The sequence below is a fragment of the Rhea americana genome, unplaced genomic scaffold (genome assembly GCF_003343005.1).
Source record: "Rhea americana isolate MKP2758 unplaced genomic scaffold, rheAme1 scaffold_190, whole genome shotgun sequence".
In the NCBI taxonomy this organism is placed as follows: domain Eukaryota; kingdom Metazoa; phylum Chordata; class Aves; order Rheiformes; family Rheidae; genus Rhea; species Rhea americana.
In genome coordinates, this window is record NW_028186039.1 from 1,297,372 (window position 1) to 1,325,215 (window position 27,844).

General features: G+C 38.9%; 2 protein-coding genes across 7 annotated transcripts in view; one reads left to right on the forward strand and one right to left on the reverse strand.

The window, feature by feature from the left end:
* The window catches only part of RBM39 (RNA binding motif protein 39), a 32,871-nt gene extending 9,689 nt beyond the window's left edge, over window positions 1–23,182 (forward strand). Inside the window, exons 4-17 of one of the 6 annotated variants that reach the window (XM_085302649.1) lie at window positions 234–428; window positions 5,562–5,627; window positions 5,729–5,782; window positions 7,042–7,159; window positions 7,770–7,922; window positions 8,800–8,937; window positions 10,129–10,194; window positions 11,080–11,284; window positions 11,484–11,561; window positions 17,212–17,244; window positions 18,259–18,334; window positions 18,491–18,596; window positions 22,003–22,081; window positions 22,170–23,182. In XM_085302649.1, coding sequence (XP_085158775.1) covers window positions 234–428; window positions 5,562–5,627; window positions 5,729–5,782; window positions 7,042–7,159; window positions 7,770–7,922; window positions 8,800–8,937; window positions 10,129–10,194; window positions 11,080–11,284; window positions 11,484–11,561; window positions 17,212–17,244; window positions 18,259–18,334; window positions 18,491–18,596; window positions 22,003–22,081; window positions 22,170–22,270 — 1,468 coding nt within the window. In that variant the 3' untranslated portion in view covers window positions 22,271–23,182. Of the gene's footprint in view, window positions 1–233; window positions 429–5,561; window positions 5,628–5,728; window positions 5,783–7,041; window positions 7,160–7,769; window positions 7,923–8,799; window positions 8,938–10,128; window positions 10,195–11,079; window positions 11,285–11,483; window positions 11,562–13,174; window positions 13,356–16,006; window positions 16,133–17,211; window positions 17,245–18,258; window positions 18,341–18,490; window positions 18,597–22,002; window positions 22,082–22,169 lie in introns of those variants that run through there. The other 5 variants (XM_085302650.1, XM_085302652.1, XM_085302653.1 and 2 more) reach the window with 5 other exon arrangements.
* Window positions 23,183–24,507: 1,325 nt separating this feature from the next.
* ROMO1 (reactive oxygen species modulator 1) lies at window positions 24,508–26,565 on the reverse strand. Its single transcript, XM_085302656.1, has 2 exons — window positions 26,404–26,565; window positions 24,508–24,701 (listed from the first exon to the last, which is right to left on the reverse strand). Exons 1-2 carry the CDS (start codon window positions 26,532–26,534, stop codon window positions 24,593–24,595), a joined length of 240 nt encoding a protein of 79 aa, XP_085158782.1. The 5' UTR covers window positions 26,535–26,565; the 3' UTR covers window positions 24,508–24,592.
* Between the last annotated feature and the right edge of the window lie 1,279 nt (window positions 26,566–27,844).

Consider the following 27,844-nt stretch of genomic DNA (forward strand, 5'->3'; position numbering starts at 1 on the left):
AAAAAAAAAAATGATTGCTTTGGAGTATTTTATCTTTTTCATAATAAATTTTAAGATAGTTCTGAATTGTTCAACCACCTTTTTAACACAAAAGAGTTACACAAATACCGACAGTTACACAAATACCAATATTGGCTAATATCTGTGACATCAGATTAGAGGAACTGGTGAAAGCTAGTAAATTGATAACACTGAGCAACAAATGTAATCAAAGTTGTATTTTTGCTTCTCAGGAGAAAAAAGAGCAAGAGCAGAAGTCGGAGTCATGATAGGAAGAGGAGCAGAAGCAAGGAACGCAAACGAAGTCGAGATCGTGAAAGAAAAAAGAGCAGAAGTCGAGAAAGGAAACGGAGCAGAAGCAAAGAACGCAGACGCAGTCGTTCTAGAAGTAGAGATCGAAGATTCAGAGGCCGCTATAGAAGTCCCTAGTAGGTTATTTATCTAGAGTTGTGTTTGTGCCATTTCTGTGTGTGATGTAAAAGCTTAAACTTAACCGTATGCTATCTATATTGGTCACTTTATTCATCTCAAAAAGAAGGTTAGGGTTAAGGTTAAAGCAAGTGTCAATAAATGTGGAGTGAGAGTGAGGAGGACGGATGCATATCTTTTGCTACTTTTCCTTATGTGAAATCAGGAATAAAAGCAAGTGAGAAGAAAGTATCCAAATGAGTGGAAGGCAAACATAAAGTCGGAAGTTTATTACAGAATTTAGATCATGAGCAAGTATTCTAAATATTGTAATTACCTTCACCATATGAACTTGAAGGTTTGACTGTTAGGAAGAAAGAGTAGTCTGTGAGTTGAGTCACAAGGCTTGTGACTCATCTTTTGCTCATCTTCCTGAAGGTACGGAAAGAGATTTCTGTTGTGTTCAAGTATTAATACTTACTGTCTAGATTGTAAATTTGTACTGCTATGTAGCAGTACCTTGGTTACATTTTCCATTTCGAAAGAAGAAAAATAACTAACAAAGGCTGTGTTTTGACTTCTAGTCGGATGTTCCGTTTTTACACGGCTGCAGCTCATATGCATGCTTACGGTAGTGCTGTGAGTGCTTTATGCACCCAAAGTCTTAATAATGCCTATATTTTATATAGTTGCACTGCATTTTCTTGGGCTTGTTTAGAGGCCACAGAAGATGATGCACCCGAACTTTTCAATTCCTTTGGGTTTTTTTGGCTTCAGATAGGATTTCTGCTATAGGTTGTTCCCCACAGTTAAAAAACACTTCCCAAAGCCTGTTTTCTTTTTTTTGTTAGTGATATTTGCTCTAGGATTCTACTGGAGGGTTTTTATTTTGCTCTTCCTTTGTCTCTATTTGCTTTCAAGGAAGCAGGAAAACGGAATAGGCTGCATGACGTAGCTTTCACTGATTACCTGAGGCTGTTACTTGTGTCTTATTTTGCCTGGATCTCATCTCAGCTGTTAATTTTGCATTCTGAAATTCAACATGTCAGAAGCAGGCACTTGAGAAAGATGTTTTTTATTTGTGCTATGTATTGTCATCCACACCTGGGAGATCTTGAGATGATTGAGGAGATGCTGTTTCACCTYTGATGTTCTGCAGGAATGTGCCATTTTTAGCAAAGTGGATATTTCCATAGGTGATTGGCCCTAGATCCAGGAAGCACTTTTATTTCAGTATTCTTGCAATGCAGTCAAAAATACCTGGGCTCACAGGTTCTCATTTGGCACTAAGTCACCTGGAAGTTGATGCTGTCAAACTGAAAATGTACCACAACTCCAGGCTCTGATAAGGTATACTGTGGCTCAGAATCCTCAGTTCAGCTTTTTCTGACCGGCACCAATTGTTCTGCATGATGCTACTTGTTTTTTACCAAGGCGGGAGAAGGTTTTTCAACAAACAGTTTCAGCACTTCCTATGCTCTCCTCAGGTCTGCATACTTCGAGATTATAGAGCATATCATCTGTCTTGCTTTGTCTCCAATATCAGGCCTCATCTTTAGAACTGTTCTGGGCTTTATCTGTGAAGAAGTTGATGGCTATGGACAGTTGGTTTATTTTCCAGAATTCTTTGGCTCCTGTAACATTACAGGAACTACTTGGGATGTACCAGAGCAGCTCTTCTGTCTCTAACCTGCCTATTAAACTGAGGACCTTTGATCATAATCTTCAGCCTTCCAGAAGCTGAGCCTGCTAGTCCTGTGCTCCAGTGTGTTGTCACCAGAATAGGATATCCCTCATCTATCTGATGACTTAACTAGAGAGTGCAGTGACTCCAAACTGCTGGTGTGGCTCGTGCTGGTCATTTGTTTGTTCCTGTGTCCTTAGATGAGCCAGTAGATTCTTCACCTGGAGAAATTTGGGAGCTTCGATTTTCCGATCTTCCAAAACATCTTCCTCAGGCAGAAGTTGAAAGTATTAGAAATTATTGCAACCCATGGCTAGTATAATAACAATAACACTCGAATATTGCAGTGCCCCTTAAAGAGATGGATAAGAAGTTGTGCTTTTCAGTTTGGCAGTGTTATATTCTCTGTTGCAGGTGCCTAGTTGCTGGATTTGGCTAGCCACGTGGAAATTCAGCATTAGCTTTAGTTAGCTTAGTGAAAGACTGGTTTGGAGCTCTTACTGCCCTTCTTCCCAGAGGCACTGGCTGTTGAGTGGCCAGCGGTTGGCTGTAGTTCATTCTGTAGGTTGTGAATGGTCCAGCTGGTGGGTGACATCTCAATCCTGTCAAGCATTCTGTGTTTGAAATGATTAAAATTGAACTGTTGAAATGATCATTTCAAATGCTAAGATTACTGCAAGATTGCAGGTTTTAGCCCAGTAGGTACAAAAAGAAAAGGACCTCCAACTGGGAGGTTAGCTCTGGGTATTGAAAAGCTGTAAAGTAAACTTCCCGTGTGGGGAATAAATCTTTAGATCTGAAGATGAAGTCTTTTGCTTCACTAGCCTCCTTTCTTCAGATACCTCTGGATGTACCAAAAACGGCAATTCCACGTGAAGAAGCAGCCACTGTTGGCAGCTTTGTCATTTCTGCATTTCATAGTTAACGAGCAGAATTCTTGATTTAAGAGAGATCGCCCACCAGCCGGAACCTTTTGGGCATGTTCTGACAATTCAGAATTGCTGTTAATACGAGTGGCAGTGTGGTAGCTGACTATACCATCCAGATAAAAATACTCCTAATTGTGTGTGTGAGGCTCCCACTGCCCCCCTTTAGTCCTTATCTTTCTCAGTTCCTTTATAAAAAGTTCCTTTTTAAGATAATTTCTTTAAACTATGAGTTCTTTTTTGCCATGGGGAGAAGTCTTAAAGTCTCCGTGCAATACTGGGAAAAGGAAGTTTACTGAAGATAATTCTTAAAGAAAAGGTGAATGATGAACTATGTAGAACTTGAGGAAGTTTGAATCGGTCGTCTGTAAGCATGAGATACTGGCATTAAATAGTGTAGTTCCTCTTTTGAAATCAGGTGATTTGCTTGCAGTGTTCAGTGTTCCCAGTTTTTGGTTTTCTTCATGTTGTTCTTTGTGTATCTTGCCTCTTAAATGTTTTACAGATACTTTTCTTGGTCTCTTAAGAAGACGACGACTTTACCAAGCACTCTTCACTCAGATGTCTGGCTGACAAATGTCAGCTGCTCCTTACAGTAGAAAATGTTCAGGCTTTTCTGTTGCTATTCTGGGGTGAAGAATTTAGGCAAATGCTGCCAGGAAGACCAGAAATACATCGTGGCTCTTTGAGGCTTTGGCCAAAGCTTGCCTTGTATGAGATGCATGTTAGGTTCTTGGATGTGACTGAGCAGGTGAAGACTGACTTTATTTTAACAGCTATCTTCTGACCTGACTATTGTTCTCTTGGGCACTGTGGCATCACATAAGCTTAGAAGACATATTTAGCTATGCTTTGGTTGTACGTGCAGGATAGCRCATCTGGCTTATCTGAAGAAACTAACGCCTAGACATAAAAATAAGTATTGCTCGTGACTCAGCACTGCTGTACATGGTAGCAGGAACCAGCCAACAACTGCAGAGTTCTCAGAAAGACATTAGGAAGAGAGAAGAGGAATAGGGAAAAAGGAAAATTTCTCTGAAATCTGCAGCTTCACAAGTGTCTTGTAAAAGTCCAAAGGAAATGCATCCCACAGAATAGTGCCAAAAAGAACCTGAAAAGAATGCTCAGATCACTGTTTTGCCTCAGGGAGTTTTCAGAGGCCTCTCTGCTCACTCTGTTCCAGTGGTGTACTGTGCCTGTAATTTGCTAGAGTTTTTAAACGTTAGTATTCCACTTGTGCTGTCATATAAATCTATTCTACTCATTTATGTAGAATAAAAATAGGAAACTGTTTTGGGGGCAGAACCATGTATGTACTCTTTTTTTTTTTTTTTCTCATTAGGTTTAAAAGAAGACCAACAAATTTTTTTTCCTTTCCTTCTTTCACTGTTCCCTTATAAAGTCATGTTTGTGATCCTTGATTATCATTTATTTAGTCTGCATTAATATTCTGGAGTTCAGAGTCACTTACGTAGTTTACTGTGCAGTATCCAAGTTGATGTGGACAACACCATGTTCTACATCAACAGGTGTGAAGATGCAAGGTAATCCAATCTCTGATTAAGAAGCCAGGCTCTGGAGTTCGTACTTCAATTGCCAGATGCAACTTCTGACAGTAGATATCAGAGACCTTGGAGCCCCTGAGATGTTGTCAGCAGGCATCTCTGAACCCTRAGCAGGAAATGGAGTAATTTATCTTGGTGCATTTTACAGCAGTCATTAAATGGTGTGTTTTCTGATCCAGAATGATCAACTCAAACACGCTGCTGCCTAATATGCCCCCCTTTTTTTTCTTGCCTTCTTTTCTGTTAATAAATTGTTAAAATGTTTCTTCCCCCACCCCTTCACCCCTGCCTTATATCTTGCAGGGTTGTATTTCCCTTATTTTAACCTGCCAGTACAGTTCTGCATCTTGATCCACTAATTTTCATGTGTTAAGGTGTCATGACATGTTGAATCAGCATCTTCTTCCTCGGTGTGCATGCTACTGTAAGCATTGCTGCCTTCCCCCCTACCCCCTGGTAGTGAAATCTCCAGAATGTTTTCCTTACAGGCATCTGCAGGGAGCTGTTGGGCTTCCACTTGCACCTTAAATCTCATAACGCTTTCAGTTTAAGTTGTTCAGTTAAGTTGTTGTGCTCAAGCAAATAGTTGTGCCATCACCACTTTCCTCAAAACTGAAGCTGACTTCAGGCAGTTAAGGCACTGCTTTAGAGTCAGCAGCAGAATATACATGTGGACAAGTACACGAAGGAGAAAAGATTATAACTGTAACTGAAGCTTAAAATAGTTTGCACATAGAAGTGTGCCGTATCTGGCCTCGTATGTTCTGAGATTTTTGTAATGCAGGTGAAATTGGTTACAGAAAATGTTCCCTGCCTCATGGTTTGGTGTAGTTTATGCATGCTATGGCTACTGTTTATGGAAGAGAGCTCAAGTGTGAAGGATGGGGAAGCACTCATAATGCAATGTGAATATAGACAGGAGATCCTGAAATCAGATACTGTGGTAAGTAATGTTATGTTTTTTTTCTTTTGCCGTAGTTCTGGTCCAAAATTCAACAGTGCCATCAGAGGGAAGATTGGTCTGCCTCACAGCATCAAATTAAGGTTTCTGAGTTTTCTCTACTTTTTTGCATTATTAATAGGTTTTGTTTAAAATCAGACTGATATATTTGAAGGTTGTTAATCTTCTTGATCTGTCTTTACAGCAGACGACGCTCCAGAAGCAAAAGTCCCTTCAGAAAAGACAAGAGCCCTGTTAGGTAGCAATTTTTATACACTATATATTTATTTATACACTATATCACTATTTATACCACTATTTTTGCAGTATATACAGTATGTATTTTTTAAACTTGAAGTTTAAAAAATGGTGAAATAATGGATAACTACTCACTGTCCACCCTATACTTGCAAGAAACTTCAAAATTCCTCATTCAGAAAGCACATGAAAATAAAGCATTGAAAATACCCTGTTGCTTTCTTCCTGTGCAATAAGCCACCCCCCCAAAATTAACAGTGTAAGTAAGTTGTAAATCGTATTGATGTGCAAAGCACATCTTAATTTGCATTTGATRTTTGAAGCTTGTATTCACAAGCTTTTTCCAGTTGATCCTAGTTTAAATTGATTCTATTTTAAATTGACTAACTTTTCTGCTCAATCTTGTTAGTTTTAAATAAGGAATGGAAATGCTGTACAAATGCTTGCTTTTTGTTTGGTATGTGTGGACAACTCGGTCCAGGATTGARATTTGGGTTAATTGCACAAGTGTCAGTTACTCGTGCAGCAGGATATTTCTRTTTTATTTACTTATTCTAAAGAAAAACAGTTTGCTTAGATTTGAAGCTTTAACTTGTAAGAAGCAGAACATCTCATTTCAACCAGTGATCAGTATCAAAATAAAATTACATCAGTGCTTCTGGAACTGGGGACTAGAGTAATCATTCAGTATTCAGTTTTTAACTTTATTTCAGGCTGTCTCCTTTCTTTGAAGTCTGCTAGGGTTAAGCTTACACTACAAAATTATGTGAGGACTGGCAATTCTGTTTGTACAGATGATATTGTTGTGATAGCTGTAGTGACAGTGGAGTGACCAGGTATACATAAGATTTTAGCTTGCAAAGCTGGGSGGAGGGAAAGGTTGATATTCTTTGTCCAAGAGTTTAGACAGGTAGTCAGTCTAATTAGCCTTGTTCTTTTCCTATCCTATCATCTTGTCTTTTTGACTGCAAGCTCTGTAGAATGGTACTGTTGTCTCTTCTAGACAAAATAACACCTTTGTATAGTTTGGGCTTCTGAACTTGAAGGATAATTTTCCAGTCATGTTTAATGTTTACAGTTAAAATTGGATTAATCATTTTAAAGAAAGGCTTGTATTAGGCATTCCCTTTTGGTTCTTCACCCCTCCTTTATTTTGCAGGTGTTTTTTTCAGTATCCAGTTTTAAAGTACAAATGTTTTTGAAGCTTTATGTGCAGTCCTGTGATGAGTTCCCTAATTCAGCTTTCCTCTTACATTCCAGAGAACCTATTGATAATCTTACCCCTGAAGAGAGGGATGCTCGAACAGTATTCTGCATGCAGCTGGCTGCGAGAATTCGACCAAGAGACCTGGAAGAATTTTTCTCTACAGTAGGGAAGGTAATTAATAGGACAGTTAATGTGATTCTAAATACTTCTGTAAGCTAGCCTTGTCCAGGATTGCTGTTCTGCAGAACTGAACAGGTGGCTTTCTGGAGCTTCTTGTACAGGATTTCCCTCTGCTTGGGTAAAAAACTGAACTTGCCTCTGAACTTGGAAAAGTAGTTAATCGGCAGTTTGTTGTTCAGAGTGCAATCTGCAGATCATGAGGATGCAATCCAAACAGCTTTAGTTACAAAAGTTTTAATCCTCCTTGAATAGGAGAGCAGTTTAAAATATAACTTCGTAGTTTTAGTTTTGAGACACTTACTGCATCTGCCCTAAGATTCCCACTTAAAGCACTGAGATGGTGCAAGTATTGTAGTGGGTCTGTTCCTGTAGCATACTGCGTTTGATTTTGAATAAAAATAATGCCAACTTGCCTGTGGAGTATATTTAAAGAAGGAAATTTGATACTAGTCTAGATTTGCAGCATAATTATAAAGCCATTGATTTGACAAATAAGTGTCTGGCTTATTAACCTGTTTTTTGAGTGTTGCACTCCATTTACTTTTTTGTAGTATAACCCTCTCTGTAAACATAGTGCTTCCATTTCATTCTTGTCTTTCAGGTTCGTGATGTGCGAATGATTTCTGATAGAAATTCCAGGCGTTCAAAGGGAATTGCTTATGTAGAATTTGTTGATGTTAGTTCAGTGCCTCTGGCAATAGGACTAACAGGACAGAGAGTCTTGGGTGTACCAATCATAGTACAAGCATCACAGGTAAGTAGTTGTTAAACCTTACTGTTAGTTATTTTGAATAGTGTCTGAAGGGAGCTAAAGGCTGGAAGCTCAGAGGAGTTTCTCAGAGGCAAGGATGTCATCTATTTTCATCTTAATGAAAATTCTGAGTATGAAGTGAGGCTTAGCAAGCTGTGTAATTAGCAAATAACTACTTTGTGTGCTGGTCAGATCTTTAAAGAAGAGCTAAATAATAGGCATAACATTCATAAAGTGCTAGAATAAAAGGTGGAGATCTTTGTGAATGCTAGCCTTTAAACTTAGAATCTTAGTAGATTTTGCTTTCAAAATGAAGATCTCCACAAGGGTGTGTTTTAAAATCTCAGTGCCATTGTGATTTCCCTTCCCAGTTATCTTTGCTGGAAGGTTTAGTGTTTGTAAATTTGGTTATCACTGAATGTTTGGAAATCATTAACGAGAATGATGATTTAAGATAATTATAAGTAGACATTTGCTTCCAAAAGTTGACAGGCCAATTACAGCAAATCAAAGCGAGACAAGATTCCTTTTGAAAACACTGATGTTAAGAAAGTAGTAATAACAAAGCTATAATAGCAATATAAAACTGTAGTGTGAAATTGCACTAGATTTTMTGCATATATAAAAAGCAGAGTGGTGATTTATTAGATATAAGTCAGATTTCAGCATGAAGCTCTTCAATTTGAAGAGTTGAAGCCGTGTGTCTGTGTACTTGGTCATGATCTTGGTTTTCATAGCATTTAAATTAATCAGTTAAGTTAGTTAGATGGACATTGTGCAAATTATTAAACTGTATTTTTGGTGAGTTTTAATTTGGTAGCTGTTTGCTGCTTATTCTTTTTGTTAAATTCTGAAAAAGTTGTTTTGTTTTTGTTTTCAGGCGGAGAAGAACAGAGCAGCAGCAATGGCAAATAATTTGCAGAAGGGCAGTGCTGGTCCTATGAGGCTGTATGTGGGATCATTACACTTCAACATAACTGAAGATATGCTTCGGGGAATCTTTGAACCATTTGGCAGGGTAAGTTTTGACTAAGCAAAGTCAATGTGTTGCAGTTTTGATTATTTGAGAAACCTATGTTAGCTCTCAGATGACTTCTTGAAGTAATTAAGCTTCATGCCTGCAGTACAGTCTCTTGTTTCCATTCCTTTGTTACCACGAAAGATTCCTTTGTTACCATCCACAAAGATTAAGATATTGAATTACTGTTTGAGAACACATTGATTTGTGGTGTGGTCCAGTTTTGAGTGGCAGGTCTTATGATGCAAAGTTGAGAACACAGCAGTCACACTAAATTACCTGAAAACTACATTATATCCTGATTTTAAATCTTGCTTACTTTTTGAAGCCCTGCCCTGCCTTCATACAGCTGATATGCTGCTTAAGATTTTTTAATCAATTTTGGATATATTAACCCACTATGCATGTAAGCGTACTTCTGAGATGCCTTATTTAGAGGTTCAATATGTGTATCCTTTTTAATTCTGTTGTGCAAAAGGCTGGGAAATTTATGATGTTTGAATCCACACGGTYGTCCTTAGTTTTCTGTTTTTGTTCCCCCTGCCCTCAGCAGTAGAACTAGCATAGGTTAGAAAGTTTATATACGAAACTATGAAAGTGTTTTCTTCTTTCCATGTTTCCCAGTCTTTTTCTGAAACCTCATTTTTTTTTTCTCTCGCTTGTTGCACTCTCTTCCCAATACTATTTCATAGGTCATGGATGGCTCTAAATTTTTTAATTCTGTAACTGTAAACCTTTAGGAGTTCCCATGTAGAAATACACAAATACTAAAAGTGTGTAGCTTTTTCTTAAAGCCCTGACCCAGCTGCTCTTCTTACCCTAAAAACCAGAGTTTCTCAGCATATGAAATGGTATACTGATGTTAGTTCATTCGGGATTTGATGATGCTTGTGTGCTAATTGTCTGCTAGAACACCACATCAGGACCAGACCTCTGCCTGTGACTGRCAACATCTTAAAAAGGATAAATTGAACATTTCACTTATTGTTGCTTCTTTAGTTTTGAAATAAAGATCTAATTTTAGCCTGTATGCTAGTCTGAACTTGAGTCTGAACTGCTTATTTTCTTATTTATTTATTTTTAAGAGATTTTACCTTCATTTATGACCATTGTATCTGGTAGGACTATATGTAGGTTTTGTCTTGTGATTTGTTTCAAAGCATCTGATAATAGCTTTGTTCTTACTTTTAGATTGAAAGCATTCAACTGATGATGGATAGTGAAACTGGACGTTCAAAAGGATATGGATTTATTACGGTATGTTTGGGATTACCAGGATTCTTAGAAAACTTCTAAACATAATCTTCCTTTGTGAAAGCACAGTTAACTCAGGAAATTACAATTAAGTCTTATTTTAGAAGTTTAATGTTACAGGGAATGTAGCAGTGGTCTCCTGCTTTCTCTGCCGGTTCTCTATGGGTATTCTGATTGAGCAGTTTTTATATTTAGAATGGGAGTAGCATACTTCTGTCCAATACTGCATTCAATGTCTGGTAAAGCACTGCTGTTTCTTTAGGAGGAAAAAAAAAAAAAAAAAAGGACTAGCTTTTTGAAGGTGCCCTGGAGATGAAATTGGAGTGTTATTACGGGGAAACAAAATTCCAGAAATTCCAGAATTTTTGTTGGATACCTCTTTCTTTTTCTCTTTACCCTTAGATAATTAGTTTTGTGAACTCAGGGTCATGAGTGATAAGGCAATTTGTGATGAAAGAGAAATATCTCAGTTAGGAACTCTGGTACTTGGAGACAAATGAAGCCAAGGTGACTGCAAATACGTTATTTTGTAGGTTTAGCACTGACAGCACGGAAGTTTAACTTCATATTATGTAGCATGAAGCAGATTGTCTGCCAGGAGCAGTCACTAGAGTCAAAGTTACAAAAGAAGTGATTCTTGTTCTCGCAATGCATTGAAAGAGAACTGCAACCGTGACTTCTGTTAAATGAAATATCTTGTTACTCTCTGTACCTTCAACAGTCATATATTTCAATGTATTTCCATCAAAATATGAGAAAGTAAGTATGCAAAGTTGTGCAAGTTTGCTAATGTGTTGGTTAAGATGGAAGGTACCTGTAATATTACATATGATAGAAGTGTTACGAAATCCTGTGGACAGTATTGAGTGTACTTTTTCCACTCTACAGTTTTCAGACTCYGAGTGTGCCAAAAAGGCCTTGGAACAACTCAATGGATTTGAGCTGGCTGGTAGACCAATGAAAGTTGGACATGTAACTGAGCGCACTGATGCTTCCAGTGCTAGTTCATTTTTGGACAGTGATGAGTTGGAACGGACTGGAATCGACTTGGGAACAACTGGTCGCCTTCAGTTGATGGCAAGGCTTGCAGAGGGTATGTATGGTGATTAAACTGGAAAAGCGTGAAAATAAGGAAGTTTGCAGAATTTGGATTAATATACTACACAGAATACTATGCTAAATGCATTTGTAAGATTCTTTAACGACAATATGATTACTCCTATTTCTGTTGTTGGGTTCCTAACTGAGTGAAAAATGCTTGCTACAAAGTATATTCATGTTTTCTGCTTTAGGTACTGGTTTGCAAATTCCCCCAGCTGCACAGCAGGCTTTGCAGATGAGTGGATCTTTGGCATTTGGAGCTGTGGCAGGTAAGAAGTGAGGACCTCTTTATTTTTCCAAAATAGTTTATCATACTTCATAACTTTGAGATAAGAAGTATTTAACTGCGTTTTGTGATTTAAAGTGGGAACGTAGATACTACAGCATGTTTTACACATTGCAGAACTCCACAAATCCATGAGTAACTAAGCAGTGATGATGCATCAGCTTTGATGGATGTGATTCGCTTTGCATTATTTTTGGCAAATCTGTCGTAGTTCACTTAATTCATCCCAGGCCTTCGCCTCTCTATCTTTACTGTTCCTGATACTAGTGGGGACTTTAAGGTTCTACTACAGTGTAATTCTTGACTGTTAAAAATAGCAGGCTAATAATTGGAAGGGATTTACCCTCTGCAGAGTCCCTTCTGAAAAACTGGAGCTGTACCAGGGCCAAAAAGGTTAGTAGGACTTTACAGAGGACACAGCAATTAACACCATATTACACAAATACTTACTGCCTTACATTAACAATAATGTTAGGTATGCATGGTATATGCCCAGGCCAGGAAGAATAGCATATGTCAGTGAATCTGTGTGTTGCTTAGGGGTTGGCTGCAGCTTGCATGCTTTGTAAATGGGCATTTTTTAAGTTCTATTGAGATGCCTCTGAGAGACAGAGGATATGATGGCTGCAGTTGCTAGTTCCTAGCTAAACATATGCAGCAAACTGTTCGAAGCTGGGAAATGAATGTAACCTCCCATAGGGACTTGCATGGAACTTCAGAGTGGGATTTTTCTATATTTTTGCTAGCTCAAATACAAAGAGCAGTAGAAAAGACTTGAAGAGTGTCACAAACAAGTAGATGCTGGAATGCGTATTTTTTGCTGATTCCATTACACTTCTTGCATACATTATTTCTGTCTTCCAGCAGAGTTTGTGACTGAAGTAATACACATTAATCATATTTCTGAAGCACAAATGCAGCATTGATAAGAGCATGTGCATTAAACTGTAGACAGTTGCTAAAAAAAACCTAGTAGCGTGCATCTCTAGAAAGAAAACTTAGGGAAGAAGAAGAATGGGCTAGGGAAAAAAACTGGGTTGGAGAGCAAGTTTTTGTGTTAGAAAAGAAATAGATTTAAAAATAAAAAAGCAAGAAAGAGAAGAGGAGTTAATCCAGAAAGAAAGGAAAGGAAAACAACACTAAAATGAGGTCATCTTTAATGTAGGTGACAGTGATATGAGTGTCTGGTTTGGGTACAGATATAGTCAGAAGTAAGAGGAAAAAAAAAAACGGTTGTCTTCCCTCTCCCCTTATTCCAAAGAAATCCAAACATCTGAATTAGAAACCTGACCAAAAATGTCTTTGAGACGTTTTTAACTGTTGAGAGCACATGAACTGGTATAAGACATCATAGGTGTGGAGGAGCAAATGATAAGGCTTAATGCAGATTTTTTTGAAGTATGTGCATGTTTAGCAATTGTAGAAAYAAAGGTGGTAGGAGTAGCATTATCTATCCCACTCATACTGTACAAAAGAGATAATGAAGATGTACAATTTAAGTTGAGAAAAAGATAAAACTTTTTACTACCATAGAGTCATGAGCTATCCCCAAAGTGAGATTTGGTTATGGATTAAAGATCTCTTTACTCTTGTTAGAGAAAATTACTACCAGGAATTATGTCATTATGGGAGACTTTAACTTCCCTGATACAGATTGGAGAAGAATTGCTAGTAATAATGGTGGGGCCCAGATATTCCTGGATGTGATATCCGACAAATTTCTTCATCAAACACTCACTGACTCATCAAGAGGGGATGCTATTTTAAACTCATTTTGGTAAGTAATGAAGATGTTATGGATGAGAACAGAAATTACCATTGACTGAGTGATCATGAGTTGCTCAAGTTTAAATGGAAGGATAAATAAAATCAGGTCTGTAACTAAGGCTTTTGATTTCAAAACTGATAGATGAGGAAATATGGAAATAAAGTCACCTGGTCTAAACAACTCAGGTGTCTGARCAGGAAGGACATAGTTTCTTCAGTTCCAAATCGCTAATGCTGTAGCGGATCTATATGCAGTGCAGTAGCAATGGGCTCCCCACCTTACTGGGTGATTATGTACATCAAAAACGAGGAATGTGCAGTAGGAGGGGAAAAAAACTCAGACTGATTAAAAAGCAAATAAATTTTAGCCTATGAAATAGGCAAAATAGGAATTGCCAACAATCAGATTGAGTTAGACCTTGTAAGAGGTGTGCCAGCATACATGAAGACAACAAAAAAGTAGGTCTGAAGTTGAAATGAAAAATTACTCTAGATTCTTCAGAAGACCTTCATTGCTGCTGCTGCTTTTTTTTTTTTTTTTTTTTTTTTTTTATGGGAACACTGATGATGGCAGAATTTGGAATTTGAGGAATGTAAGATGCAGTATGGATTAAAAAGAAAATGATTCATGGATAAGGTAGAAGCAAAAGTAAAAATAAGAACTGAATGTCCTCAGTCCAGAAGAATAAGAAAACTCCTATTCATGAGAGAATAGGTACATGAACTACGAGGTCTCATATCAGATATTGTCAAAAAAAAGTCTGTGACATGCTATAAAACTGGRCAATCTATTTCTGAACTACCTATGTGTAAAAAGGAAAGAGGAAGAAAAATAATCTGACCAACTTTGAGCCTGTTGCTCTGACTCCACTTCTGTGTGAGTGTTTATCCTCCCTTCAAAAATCATGCTAAAGACAAAAATGATGAAAATAYAGCATACTTTTCCACAGGAAATACTTGTAAGGAGTACCAGTGTTTGTTGAAAACTAACTTTTCTAGACAGAGGAGCTAGTACAATGCTTCTCTCTGAACTTCTGATATGTATCACGTGGAAATCTTTAAGCTGGAGGAGGAGTGGCTAGTTCAAGAAGTGTAAAATATTTGGGAAGCTGGCTCAGTGAAAGAGGGTTGGTATTCTTTCCAAGTGAAAGTTGAAAAACTTTGTCAATGTTGTTGAAATCAAAGTTCAGTTTTAGGAAYGATCTTATTAAATATTTGTATGAATAATACTGACAAAAACAGTGGGAATGAGGGGATTGAATAGGGTCTTATCACTGGGTATGTGGGGCATCATACCTTTTTTGGTGTGTCTGAGATTTGAAACAAATTACAGTTATTGCCTGGGACCTCAGCAGTGGAAAATGGCTCATGAAGAGGGGGGAAATACTTGAGGTATTCTGTCTTACCAGTGAATAAGTATGAACTGTCAGTGTGAAAAGGCAACTGTTGAGGAACTATGTTCGTAGAGGTAGTATATGTCACCACCTGAGATCTCACCTACAAATCTGTAAACTGTTCTGATCACTCATATTCAAGGTTAGTTGAATAAGACTAAAATAATGATGCCGCTGAGGTGAGCAGGAGGAAAAAAAAARAGTTAATCTTGTGGGGGACCTGAGAACTTGAAGTTTATTCCTGTGGAGAAAATTCCATCAGGTAAAATAATTAAAGCTAACAGTGTTACAGCTATGTACTACTTGTTCTCTAGGTAGAATATTAGCTGAAAATCAGAAACTTGAAATAACTGTGAGAGTATAGAACAATCTTCTACCCTGAGTGGTGGGACAAAACGTTCCTTACTTTTCAGAAGGAGTTCTGTGTGTTTATGAAAAAGATSATGTTATAGTGTGCCTGCAATAGTGACATAGGGGTTACCATCCAGGACTTCTATTCCAGTCTGTGCAGTTGTGAATTACTTAAAAAGCTGACAAATACTGGCTTTTGTTTGAAGCTTGTTCTGCTTCAGAACATACACTCAGCTTCAGTTTCTTTTAAGGCACAAAATGGTATGACAGACATTTCTATCTTTCTACTTTATATTAAGCCTGTACTTTTAACTAGAGCTAAACTTGTGACTCTTACAAATCATACTTTTGCAGTATGATTTAAATATAACTTTGAGCTTAACAAGACAGATGTAGTGACTTTAGTTTCTGTATTCTGGTTAAAACTGCATGTATGGAAAGTTTTATAAAAGTTAATGGTAAAGTGATTTTTGACTAAATTTATAAGTGAGAGGAGAGAGCATTCTTCAATCATGAACAAGGGGAAAGCTCAATTTGTGACGAAAAGAAAAAAATTGGATGGAGTGTGTTTCAGAGACAAGTAGTTAACCTTTGAAACTTGCTGCCACAAGATACTATAGTTGATCTTCTGTTTGGAACAGACTTGACACTGGGCTCTGGGCCAATATTGATTAGCTGGTAGTCTTCTCTAGATTTGCTATGTTTCAGTGCAGGTGGCCAGGAGGATTGAGCTGTACAGCCAAAGGGTGGCTGACACTTGGTGGGTTTAGCTGTAAATGATGTGTGCAATTGTGTCGGATTTGCAGAGGGAGAAGTTTTATTCCTCATCTTAGAGTCATTTAGGAGATGTGATGTTTGATTTAAGAAAATTCATTTTTTTTTAAAAAAAATGGGTAGTAACTAATTTAGTAATTAGTTATAGATTCACCCAAATCCATGTGGATCCCATGGGTTTCTGGAGAGAACACAGCCTAGGACAGTCCTCCCCATCATGGGATTTCTCACTCTGTGGAGTTGAGGATTCCTCCCTGTTCAGAGCCAGGTGAGAAACTCACTAAATCCAGGCAATTCTTGTTATAGCTGAGCCTTCAGCGCTTGCTGCTTCCATCTCTTATTTTTTTCATGGTATGTGTTCTATGGAAGTCATTTGAAAGGTACTTGAGCAAGGCTTGTCATCAGGGCTGTCACTCTTTAATACTTAGAACAAGAAACTTAACTCTTGCTGGTCTTTCAGTGTTTTGGGGAAGGGCCTATAAAAAAGGAGGAAAAAAGTGTGTAGATTTAACTGATCTTCAGATATTTCCAAGTAAGCTTTTTCAAAGAGCCCAATCTCATTGCTTTCTAAATTAGTGAATAGTGATTAAGATGATAGTTAACTTTAATCTGCCAACTCCTTGTGTTTGTGCGAATTTAAAAACTTGGACATAAACCTCTTCATGTTTACATTTCTTGCAGCCTGAAGTTCTGTGTTGCTGTTGTAAAGAYGTGAACTGTAGGGTAATGACTAGCAAATCTTCATTTGTCTGTTCCCGTTTCTATAAATTGGGACAGCTACATGTTATTAAACAACTAGTTTTTTTTTTGGCAGATGCTCTGAGCACTTGAAAATATTTTAAGCAGTGAAGTAATTTGTCATTGCAACATACATATGCAAAGATAATGGCTGAAATATTAGTGTGTTCCATTAAAATAAAACTTGAAAGCCTGTGTTGCAGAATTGTTAATTTAGACAACTCTGTTTTCTTAAGCTTAATGCCTGTAAGAACTACCATATTTATTTTCTTATGGAACAAAATACATATCAAAATACAAATACACAGGCATATATTAAACTTATGTATTAAACTAAAGGAGATGATATCTCCCTTTCCTTTTAAAGTACTGTTTCTCTTTGAAATGTGCTTACCTTTGTGATTATAGAATATCCCTCAAATGCAGAATGCTTGAAGTGATCAAATGAAAATAGTGGAACTTTTTGTCTCTAGAGAGGAACAGTGGGAGCGGGTTAAGGTACTTGGACAAGTTCATGCCACAAAAGTACAAGCTAAAAATCTGGATGGCAGGTAATATACAATAATATTGGCAAGCATACTAATTGAATTCTGGTATATTTTTCTATAGATTTGCAAACAAGACTCTCTCAGCAGAATGAAGGTAAGCTGTGGAATTTGGTAGAGCTTGTCATCATTAGATTGTTGTATGAAATGCATAAGGTTTTATGTTGCAGTTGTTGTCTAGAAATGAAATACTGCTGATGTAGAGTCTGTCCAGAGCCTGAGAAATGGTATTGGTCTCTGTAGGAATTGTACCTTATTGAAAATAACTGAATGTGTGAAACACTGTTTTGTTTTTAGCTTTTCCTAAATGCTGGACAAAGATGTGGCCTGAGAATGTTGCCTTTATAATATGTGTGGGTTTTGTGGGATTTTCTTTCTTTCTTTCTCTCTCTCTCTTTTTTTCTTTCTTTCTTTTTTTTTAATCTGTGTTAGAGGTAAATAGAGATCATTTGAGAACCAAGTTTGGGATTCTGTCCCTGATTAAGGCATGATCTTGCTCTAACAGGGCAGCCTTTAATGTTTTAGGTATTGTAGAGATAAAGTGGCCATTATTTCAGTCAAGACTGACAGAAGTTAAAATCTTACTGAAAGAGGAGCCTACAGGACAGTGCTCATCTTATTTAGGATGCAATGTGATGATTAGAAACAACAGGTAGTGGCTATATTTCATAGTTAATAGCAAAGAGTATAACATTTTAACTCTAAAAGAGGTCTATCTCCTTAATTGTCAGAAATATTTCCTCCATTAGCCATATTTTTTCCTTAGAAATGCATGCATTTGAAGGATAATTAAATGTACTCAAAATAACATTCTGAGTTCTCAAAAATGCCTGTCATACTTCCAGTAAAGTCAGATGAGGTGATCTCAGTCCGTCCTATACTGCCATGTGACTTGCATGCTGGAGTATATGTCTGGCTAAAAAGGTTTCTATTGTAGATCATGTCTAGTTATGAGTTTTACTTTTTTGCCTCCAATTTTCTWTCTAGTTACGACTGTTCCTATTCATATTGAATGTTAGGATTTTAAAGAACAGATGGAAAGGTCCATGTCTAAATTGAACTGCGCATAGAGGATTCTTAAGTTTGTCATTTTTTTTCTTCCTTTAAACAGTTCTGGCTGCAGCTGCTTCAGTACAACCGCTCACAACACAGTGCTTCCAGCTTTCCAATATGTTTAATCCTCAAACGTAAGTGATTGATCGTTGTCTGTTTCTGTTTGGCATTTGCTGATGACTTTAACATGGGAGAAACTAATAGAATGTTGTAGACTTTTTTTTTGGTGAGTTGTGGAGTGAATTTTGTTCTGATTACTCATATTACTCTGTCCTGTTCTCCCCCTACAGTGAAGAAGAAGCTGGCTGGGATACAGAAATTAAAGATGATGTGATTGAGGAATGTAACAAACATGGAGGAGTTATCCACATCTATGTAGACAAAAATTCAGCTCAGGTATGCCTGGTTCCAGGGAGACATTGAGCATGTTCAAGACTGTGTGGTTTTTTTTTTTTTTTTTTTTTCCTTCCCCCTTGTACTGTATAGAAGGAGTATTACTTTTTTTTGAAGTGAATTTAGACTACTTGAAGTAGTACCTTGCAGTTTCTGCAGGATGAAGATGATCCCCTCCTGTTTTGAATCATTTTATGTAACTCATTTATAGATGTGAGAGTAGTTCTTCAGTGCTGCAGTCTTCCTACAGATTTACAGAGCTAGAGTTACTCTGCAGTAATTTTGCAGCTAGAGAACAGGAATTTCTTTGGCTTTTGGCTTGGGTTAAAGGCATTTGACTTTTTCTCCTAAAATGTGTCTTTCCCACAAGCTGGAGACTTCTGGTTTCCTTAGTTTTCGCACAAAGCAAGTTTTAGCACAAAGAACACTATTCCAGCAGACATAAGATCCACAGTAAGTGCTGTGCCTAATCCCATTCTCAGAAACAGTTGTCTTCATTGGTGAGGTTATAGAGGAGTCCTCCATCTTGTACTGAATTGTTAGAGTGCCTGGAATTAAAATGGAGAGGAAAAAAATACAGGAGGGTCGTGCTATTGATAGACTCAATGACGAAGTATTAATAATGCTGGTGATTAATACTGTTTGAGTGATGGACTCTCAAATGCCTGCATCTTTAAAAGGCTAATTCTTTTTTCTTCTATGTTCGTTTTGTTTACACAGTCTCCAGACTGCTTACCTCTTTCGTTGTACTTCAGCTCTTGGAATACAAATTACTGAAGGTCCATAAAGAGGTTTGACCTTCTTGAACCCCCTTTACATAGAATTCTTAGCCGAAACTGAAGTATAGCAGTCATACTTTAATCTTTAGGGTCTAATTTTTTTTAAGCATCAGAACCTTGAAGTGTTCTGTTCTGTTCCACAGTGATAGGCTGAAATCTGCATTCCTGTCTGTACCAGTATTGTTTAGGAGAAAACGKGATTGTTCTGCCCTGCTTAACACACCTGCCAGTCATAGTCACCTGAGATCCTTTTATATGGGTTTCTGAGCTTTTAAATTGGAGATCCTCTGCATTCCAGTGCATAAATTACTGTTTTTCCTAGCATTTTTATAATGAGACAGAGTGTTCCTATCCGTTGATGGGTTCCCTGGATAGACGGACACACACGCCCTTAATTGGATCTACAGTAAATAAGAGCGCAGACTAGGTAGTGTGTGAAAATCCCGTTTGCCTGAAAGAGATGTCAAGATGGCAGAATTGATTGGGAATACAAGGTCATATGCAAAAGAAAACTGAAGCAGAAAAATGTGCTACCTGCTGTGTTTACCACTGAGGTAGACTTAATTCAGTAATGACTCAGTTACTGGATAAATGATGGAAGGAGGTGACAATCTGTCAGAATTTTTAGAAACTAGTTTATTACTTTAGGCTTAAGTGTTAAASCTAGTGTTTGTTTTGTCATAGCCTGAACAGAATGGATTCATGCTTGAAATTCTTGTTTGATTTCCTATGGCATTTCTACTCTAAGTATAAAGCTACTCYTTTTGAAGTAGTGGTGTTTTTCAGTGGGTATGTGAATAGTTAGCACTAACCTGAATTCCTGACCTAAAATCAGAGATTTGCATTCCCTGAAAGACATGTACAAAGTTTCATGTCAGGATCATAGGGACTCTCTCAGCCCTTCTCTGAAAAGCACTTAGCAAACCTATAACTTTTTTTTTTCTGCATACTTTAAGTAGTTGACATAATGAAAGTAAATAGGTCATCCCAATGTGGCAGTGGTTTTGGGCAGGGAGGAGAGAAGGTAGGTGGCAGGAGGGTTTGTCTGTTTTTATATCCAATTCTGTTCTTTTGGTCCAGAGAATACTTCAGTATTTTTCAGAGGAATTCTGTTACTACATCAAAATCACTGTTACGTTGAACCACTAGGCTCATGGAGATAGAAACTTTCCCATACTGTCCTGTTACTAATTTGGGAAGAAAAAAAAGTTAGTATCTGACAGCTTCAAGAACAAAAAGTCAAACAAAAGAACCCCCAGCCCTCAACATTCAGTTCCACGTGCTCAGATTCTACATGGTAAATCTGGTTCATCCTAGCAAATGCATTTAAAAGAAAAAAAATGCAGCTACCATATAATAAATGAGCCTGCCTCTTCCAGACAGCCRGATTTACCAGGCTAAGCGCACTCAGTAGTGAAGGCTTAGTTTGGTGCGGGTGGAAAGACTGCAGCCGTGACCCTGCATATTTTGAAAGACAGATCGCTTCTTGTACTACTGCTGTTTACAGTGTGGTGTTTTTAAGGATAACGAAGGCTTCTGTTGCTGTGCGTCTTTTAAAGATTGAAGCAACTTGGAGGCCCATACAGGGGAGACTTAAGAACAGAACTTTGCGTATTAACTGTTTAGTGCCTTAAGTATCAGATTTCTGCTGACTTGCTGTGTCTGCTGGAGCTCTTAATCTCAGGTTTCCCCCCTACCACCACAGGAATGAATTAGATCACAGTGGGGAGAGTTAGTACCAGCTGGAGCAAACTGCTAAGGAGTATGTTGGATTCTGTTTTTAATATTTTTTCCCCTGTAAAATAATTTCTGCTTCAGTTGGAATCTAATGTGATTCCAAAATTATTGACTGTATGCAGATTGCCACAAAAATCCATACACAGCCCTGTGTATTCCCTGTGACCTCTATATGTTCTTCAGTTGAATGAGTATTTTATTACTTGAGATTAGACTGGACTAGTGCTTCGTTTGCAGATAGAAAACTTCAGGCATCTTTAACAAAGGTTAAGATTAGACTGTCATTCCCATGATGTATCTAATATCTTGCCTTTTTGTAATTTTCTGCCCTCCCTTTTCCTTCATTTCAACTCTTATTCAGGTTAAAAATAGATGCTGAAGTTCACATAGGAGAAACTACAATAGTTTGTAGTTTCCACTACACTTTAATATCCTTTCTGTCTCCCTATGGGAACTGTGAGGACTTAGCCCCTTTGAAAAGCAGCCTATGAACTTAGATACTTAAGCACTCATGGTTAACTGTCGACGACTTAAACTCGGTGGCAAACCTGCAGTGAACATAGTCAAACTGCGTTTTTTCTACATGTTGTTTGAATTTTGTCGTTAGGAGATGTTTACCCTTCAAACAGAGTATGGCAAGCAAGCATGGAGTCCATTACTTCTTGCTGCTTTCAGATTGAACTTGAACAGTTCAAAATACAGATTGAACAGTGTATTTTGGAAGGTGCTTCATGCTAAATAAGTGTTACAGTATGGTGATACATGTCTTACTAGCAGAAACAGTGAAGAAAACTTGCTTCCATTAAAACTGTATGGTGGAGGTATCTCAATAGGATAAGCAATAGGTAAAAATTGCCAGACTTCTAACAGACWATAACACTTCTGTATTACAGGGCAATGTGTATGTCAAATGTCCTTCAATTGCTGCTGCCATTGCAGCTGTAAATGCATTGCATGGGAGGTGGTTTGCAGGTGAGTGGATTTCATGTAGAGACATGCATTTATTTATTTATTTCAGAATTGAACAGATGCTGATTATTTCTTTTACTCTTTCAATTAGGTAAAATGATCACAGCAGCGTATGTACCTCTTCCAACATACCATAGCCTTTTTCCGGATTCTATGACTGCAACCCAACTACTGGTTCCTGTTCGACGATGAAGATGGATTTAGTCAGTTTTGTACATAGTTATTTTTTGGAGGAAGATTGAGTTATCTTTTATTTAGATAAAACTAAAGGAAAGGATTTAATGTCATTTTTGTGTACACTTCCTGCTACCTTTAAAAAATAAAATGAAGTAAGCAGAAATGCAGTGTGTTCATTCTCCCTGACTAGCATTTCCACTGTATACAAAGCTGTTGACTTCTTGTTCTGCCTTGTAATTCTTGTACATTTACTAAGGTGATCTGTAGGAAATGAGAAGTAGCTCATAGAAAACAAATTCTCTGTAAAAGGCAGATGGGACATAATGACATTTTTAATGTTTCACAAGCCTTTCTTTTAATGCAGCAATTACATTTTACATTTCACTAAATGTAGGTGATCTGCTAAAGGTTAATATCAGAGATAGACTTTATGAAGGGACATATTTAGTGTTTTGTATAAATGGAAAATTCAAAATGCTACTGAAAGCTGATTCTGGTCAGCCACTCAGCTTGCTTTGTGCTGAATAATTGGTAAGAATAGAAAGATTGAAGGGTTTTATTTCTTGATGGTAACTTTTGATTAATGTATCTGTAAAAGTTTCTTTGTAAATACTGTGTGAGGTGTGTCTAAGTTTCCAAACAAAACTCTATCTGCATTTCCAGATAAGTTTCTATGTATGCGGTGTGGCACGGTTGAAGGATTTCAGCCAAGTCTGAAAATGGGCAGGAAATACAGAAACATGTTTTGTTCTGGTTGCATATAATCTTTGCTCTTTTTAAGCTCTGTGAGCTCTGAAATATATTTTTGGGTTACTTCAGTGTGTTTGACAAGACAGCTTGATATTTCTATCAAACAAAGACTTTCATATTGCAACAATCTTTGTAAGAACCACTCAAATAAAATTCTCTTAAAAAGGCCTTTAAGAAGCTTTATTTCTCTCCTCCTCTTGTGTCATTTAAGCGCTGTATATTGAAGACTGGTAGAGTTACCATTCTGGAAGAATGGTGATAGTTGCTTTGCAGTAACAGATAAAGTAAGGTACTCTGGCCAAGGGGCTTGCCCTTGTCAGTACCCATTTCACACTCCCCAGTAGGTCCTGAACCATTGGCTAATAAAAGTCATGTTTGGTAATAGCGTAAACATTCCACCCTGTTGTGGGAAAACTGGCCAGGCAGAGAGAGCATGACAGTGACTTGTTCTCTTCTGCCACCTCGGAGGCTGCCATTCACAGCACACTTAGCTTTGTTAGCTTTGGCTGAGATGTAGCAGATTAAACGTAGTCTTCAGAAATACAGAAAGGAGCACTGGGAAGAGGGGAGGAAAGAGGAACTGGGGAAGACAAACTGGTTTAGATGTGAAGGGTAGATGTCTGGAGGACCCAAGTATAAAATCTGGGAGTGTGTCTCAGGAGTGCATGGTACAAACCTGAAGAAAGCCAAGTTGTGGGGGCTTACAGATTTTTTTTTTTTTTTTTTTTTTTTTTTTTTTTTTTTTGCTTCACCCTGTGTTTAGTTGCCAGTAATAATCCACTAGGGCTAATTAGAGTAAAGCCTCCGCTGCCCTAGAGGGGCTAGCTGTGCTGTGCAGAATTTCCCTCATAAGAGATTACTGGTACATGTTACAGCGTGCAAAAAGCCTTCTAGTGGCAGATTTGTATTTCTCTYTTAAAATGGGGAAATGGTACTTGTAGTATGTAGAGGCCATATGGGTTCAGTTTCTTCTGTTAATACTTCTGGCTAGAGCAGGCTAACCTTAAACAGAAACACAGAAGAACATTGCAATGTGATAAAAGCAAAGATAAGGTTTGTTTCAAAAGGCAAATAACAGGAGATTGCAMCATTAAATGTTTGTTTGCTCTAGATAGGCATTGGTGTAGTTGCTGATGGATGGTAGGCAACAACACAACATGTTTTCCCATGAAGTTGTGACCAGTTTATAAAACCCATTAAAGAAGGCTGGAAAAAAAAAGACCGTACTTGCAGCGTGCTGTTTGGTAGCACTGCTTGCTTTCATATACTATGCCCCCTTCCTTTGTAAAGCAAATGAAAAACTAGTTTTGAGCTGGCAGCAGCAAAGGTAAAAGTGTTTACTCTTAGTTTGTGAAATACAAGCTGTAACACAGTATAAAGGCTTATCAGGTCTCACTTTTATGGGAGTAAGAGACGTGAGGAAAATGTTTGGTAAAAAGCAAGTTTGAAATCAACAAAGCCAGCAGGATGATGCTTCACAATTTCATGAAGAGCACTCAAAATTCCAGGTGTCTGAAGATTTTATTATAGTACAGAGGAAGAATCACTGGACAGGGACTCTTCAGGTTAAAAAACCCACGCTCCAAGTCAGCAGCGGATTCCCATACCGATAGCCATGAACGTCCCAAACGTCCCACCGCTTTGCATCATGGTTTTGCCAACTCCACCCATCAGTTCTCGTCCTCTCATGCCAATCCTGAGAGAAAAGAAATACAAGAATTGTATAAAAGTTGAAGACCTGACAGGTAACAGAAGCAGGTAGAAACACTTTTGTAATTTAAAGTGCTATCTCCAAGTTCCACAAGGAGGAAAGCAGAGCTGTTTTCTTTGAGATGTTTAGTGACTTCAGTGGTCCACGTGTGTTTTTTTATGTGCTTGTACTAGCTGACTCAGTACCCTTCTGGCATGCCATTCTCCTGTGTTAGCATAGCCACGTGCATGGTTGTGCATCCAGGACTTACTCAAGCCAGAACGTAATGTTTCCCCTCAGCTTGCCCAAGCACTTCCAGTTTTTGACTCCACAAATGGATGTGCTCCAAGCAGCCTTATTTTGGGGAAACAAAACTTTGTTCTGTCTGCATGTTTGAGCTGCCAGAAAATAAAAGGGATCTGAACTGTTGTCTCTTAGTCCTGCCTGGCTATATAGGCAGTATTTTTAATACCATMAACTTAGAAACCATGTGCTAAACTAATCTCCCATTTACCACTGACACCATACTTCTAATATGAGAGAAATTTAAGGGGCCTAGAAGTCTTCAGATGCACACATTTTGTTCACATTCATCTAAAGTTGGACCAAAAATTCAATTGTTTCTTCTCAGAAAGTTCTTGTAATATTTGGCTTTTAAGCACAGCAGTGTGTAATGYGTAAGAAATTTTGTATACTGGATTTTTAAAACAAAGTTTTTCCAAAACAGGTAAAACAGAAGTAAGGTAGCTTGTTCCATTTTTCAAGTATTACCGAACTGCTGTCATTGCTTCTTTATACCATACAAAATGTATTTTCTGCTAGCAGAGTACCACTTGTAATATTCTCCAGGATCTGAGAGGGATCAGAATATTTTAAAACAGATGATTAGATTTTGTGCCTTTTCCTCCTTTTCAGGTGCATGATCACGTTTTCATGCATTTTTAACCACAGATTTAAAAATCTCAAGCTCAAAATAAAGAATTTACTATAATATTTCTTTTTAATGGATGATGTACACCAAACCAGCCAGAAAGCAGCACAAGAGGTAACCTGGCAGAACAGAGAACACTTTTTGTTTCTGAGTTGGCGTGCTGGATAGTGTAAGGGGAACTCAGGCTATTACCTCTTCCCCAGCATAAGATAGGACTGCACCACTGACAGCCACCAAGTCAGATCAGGCTCCTGCATTCAAGACTCCAGGTCAATGAGATAATTGCATCCATGCAGGGGGTGCAAGGATACGAGACGCCCAAAATCGAGCAAGATACAGATTACCGAAAGCTCGCAGAGCGCCTCGGACAATCCTTAGAGCTAAGACATGGCCACGTGTGAACCGCTGAGGCTCCAAACCATTCGTTCAGCTCCGCTTGAAACCGACCTTTGAAAACCTTAGCAGTGTTTGTCCAAACAGTCTCCACTGTCAGTAGCAGAAGTAATGATTGCAATACAACTGCCTAAGTATAACCTGCTTATACAGAGTCCATTGGAAACGCTCATCTRTATTCAGTGTCGTTCCCTCGGAAGCAGGGCGGATGCTGAGAGCGTGGCCYCCGAACTTTGGGTAATTGAGAGCCACGGGTAAAATTTCATCTGCGTGACAAAACAGGACCAGATCTGCATCTCCCATCGTAATCTGAAAAGGGAGAACATTTCTCTCTGGCTATTGCTGTATCATTACCCATCCAGGGAAGCCATTTCTGTGACATACCTGAGGCAAGAAAACGTGCCAAAGAGCGCTCCTGCTGCCATGCCTACTGCAAAGCCCATCATGAAACCCATTTTTATTCTGTCAAAGCAGTTGGGCTGCGACTGCCCGTATGGGCCCACAGTCACTGGCATCTGGAAAAGAAAGCAACATAATAAATAAGTAAATAAAAAGGAACATGAATCTACTACTTTGTCGAATGTACTTCTGCCACCAAATTGTGCTTGACAGCAGCAGTTATGAGATCCTTATGCACTAGAGTCTCTCCCAACTGCAGTACTGTAGGCAAATTAATTAACTGGCACCCCAAACAGCTGTGTTAAGCAGGTCACAGAACTGGAATGAAATGGCAGTCACTCAGTTTATTAGCAAAACACACTGGAAAGGGTCAGTTCTAGAGCCGGGGATTTTCTCTCTCTGTAACTTGGAGCAGAAGAGACACTTCAGGAAGAAAGTTTTTAAACTTGCTCACTTAACAAATAGGAAACAACAGCAATGCAATGTTAGTGCCTTGATGACAGTCCTGTTTTGCCTTCAGTAAGCCTCTGTGAAAGCTGCTATGTTTCTGAGAGCTAGTTTGAGGTCCCTCATGCAGAACTGTCCGCATCGCCCTTCTCTAAGGGCTCGGGCACACTTCAGTTTGGCGGCTCCCAACATGCGGCGTCCTGTCACGAAGCCTCTGCCACGAACCTCGAGGGTGTTATCACCTGGGGCTTACCCAGTGCAATTCAGACAGCAGAGAAATGGGGGAAGAAACCGAATCTGTGCTACAGAAGTCCAACATGAGGACACCTGAGGGAGCAGCATCTGCTGTGACAAACTCCCACATCCAACACGCCTTGCRCGAACGTTCAGGCTGGCACAAACAGCCAACTTAGGGCTCTGCTGCTGCGAGCAGCGATGCTGCACTTGTCTCATTAACGTCTCTAACCTTCTGCAGCAGCTACATCTAAAACGGCAAAATGGGGCTTTCAGCACTCTCACACTGCCCCCAGCTTTAGCAGACCACGAGCAGTAACTCACTCCCCAGGGCTCCCCACAGTCCCGCGATATCAGTAACTTTCTCAAGGGGCCCAACCTGAACTAGGCTCTTACGCTGGAAGACTTGCTATTTTTTCCCCTGCTGACACCTCTAATTTCCCCACCGTCACCCAGCTCCAGCGCTCACAAGAAGGCTTATCGCAGCGGGGAGGTTTACAAGGCCTCCTCCGCGGGGCACCGCGACTCGTAAGAGAGGCCGGCGAACCGGGAAGRACGCCGTCGCGCCGGGCCAGCCGCCGCGGCTGGCTAACGGAGCAGCGTCGCGGCCCGGCGCGCAGGCGGCAAAGTCCCTTCACGCGGAGCTGCCCTATCCTCGCCGCGGGCGCCCGGGGCCTCCGGCTTGCTTTCGAGGCGCCGCCGCCGAGGCCCGAGGCAGCGCCGCAGCGGCCCCGGCGCGGGCGGC

What these genes read in the sequence shown, in the direction of transcription:
- ROMO1 (XM_085302656.1), bottom strand. Translation starts at nt 26,534, where the DNA reads ATGCCAGTGACTGTGGGCCCATACGGGCAGTCGCAGCCCAACTGCTTT. An exon ending in GGCACGTTTTCTTGCCTCAG is followed by an intron (nt 24,702 to 26,403) that starts GTATGTCACAGA and finishes CTTTTCTCTCAG; the next exon opens with GATTGGCATGAGAGGACGAG.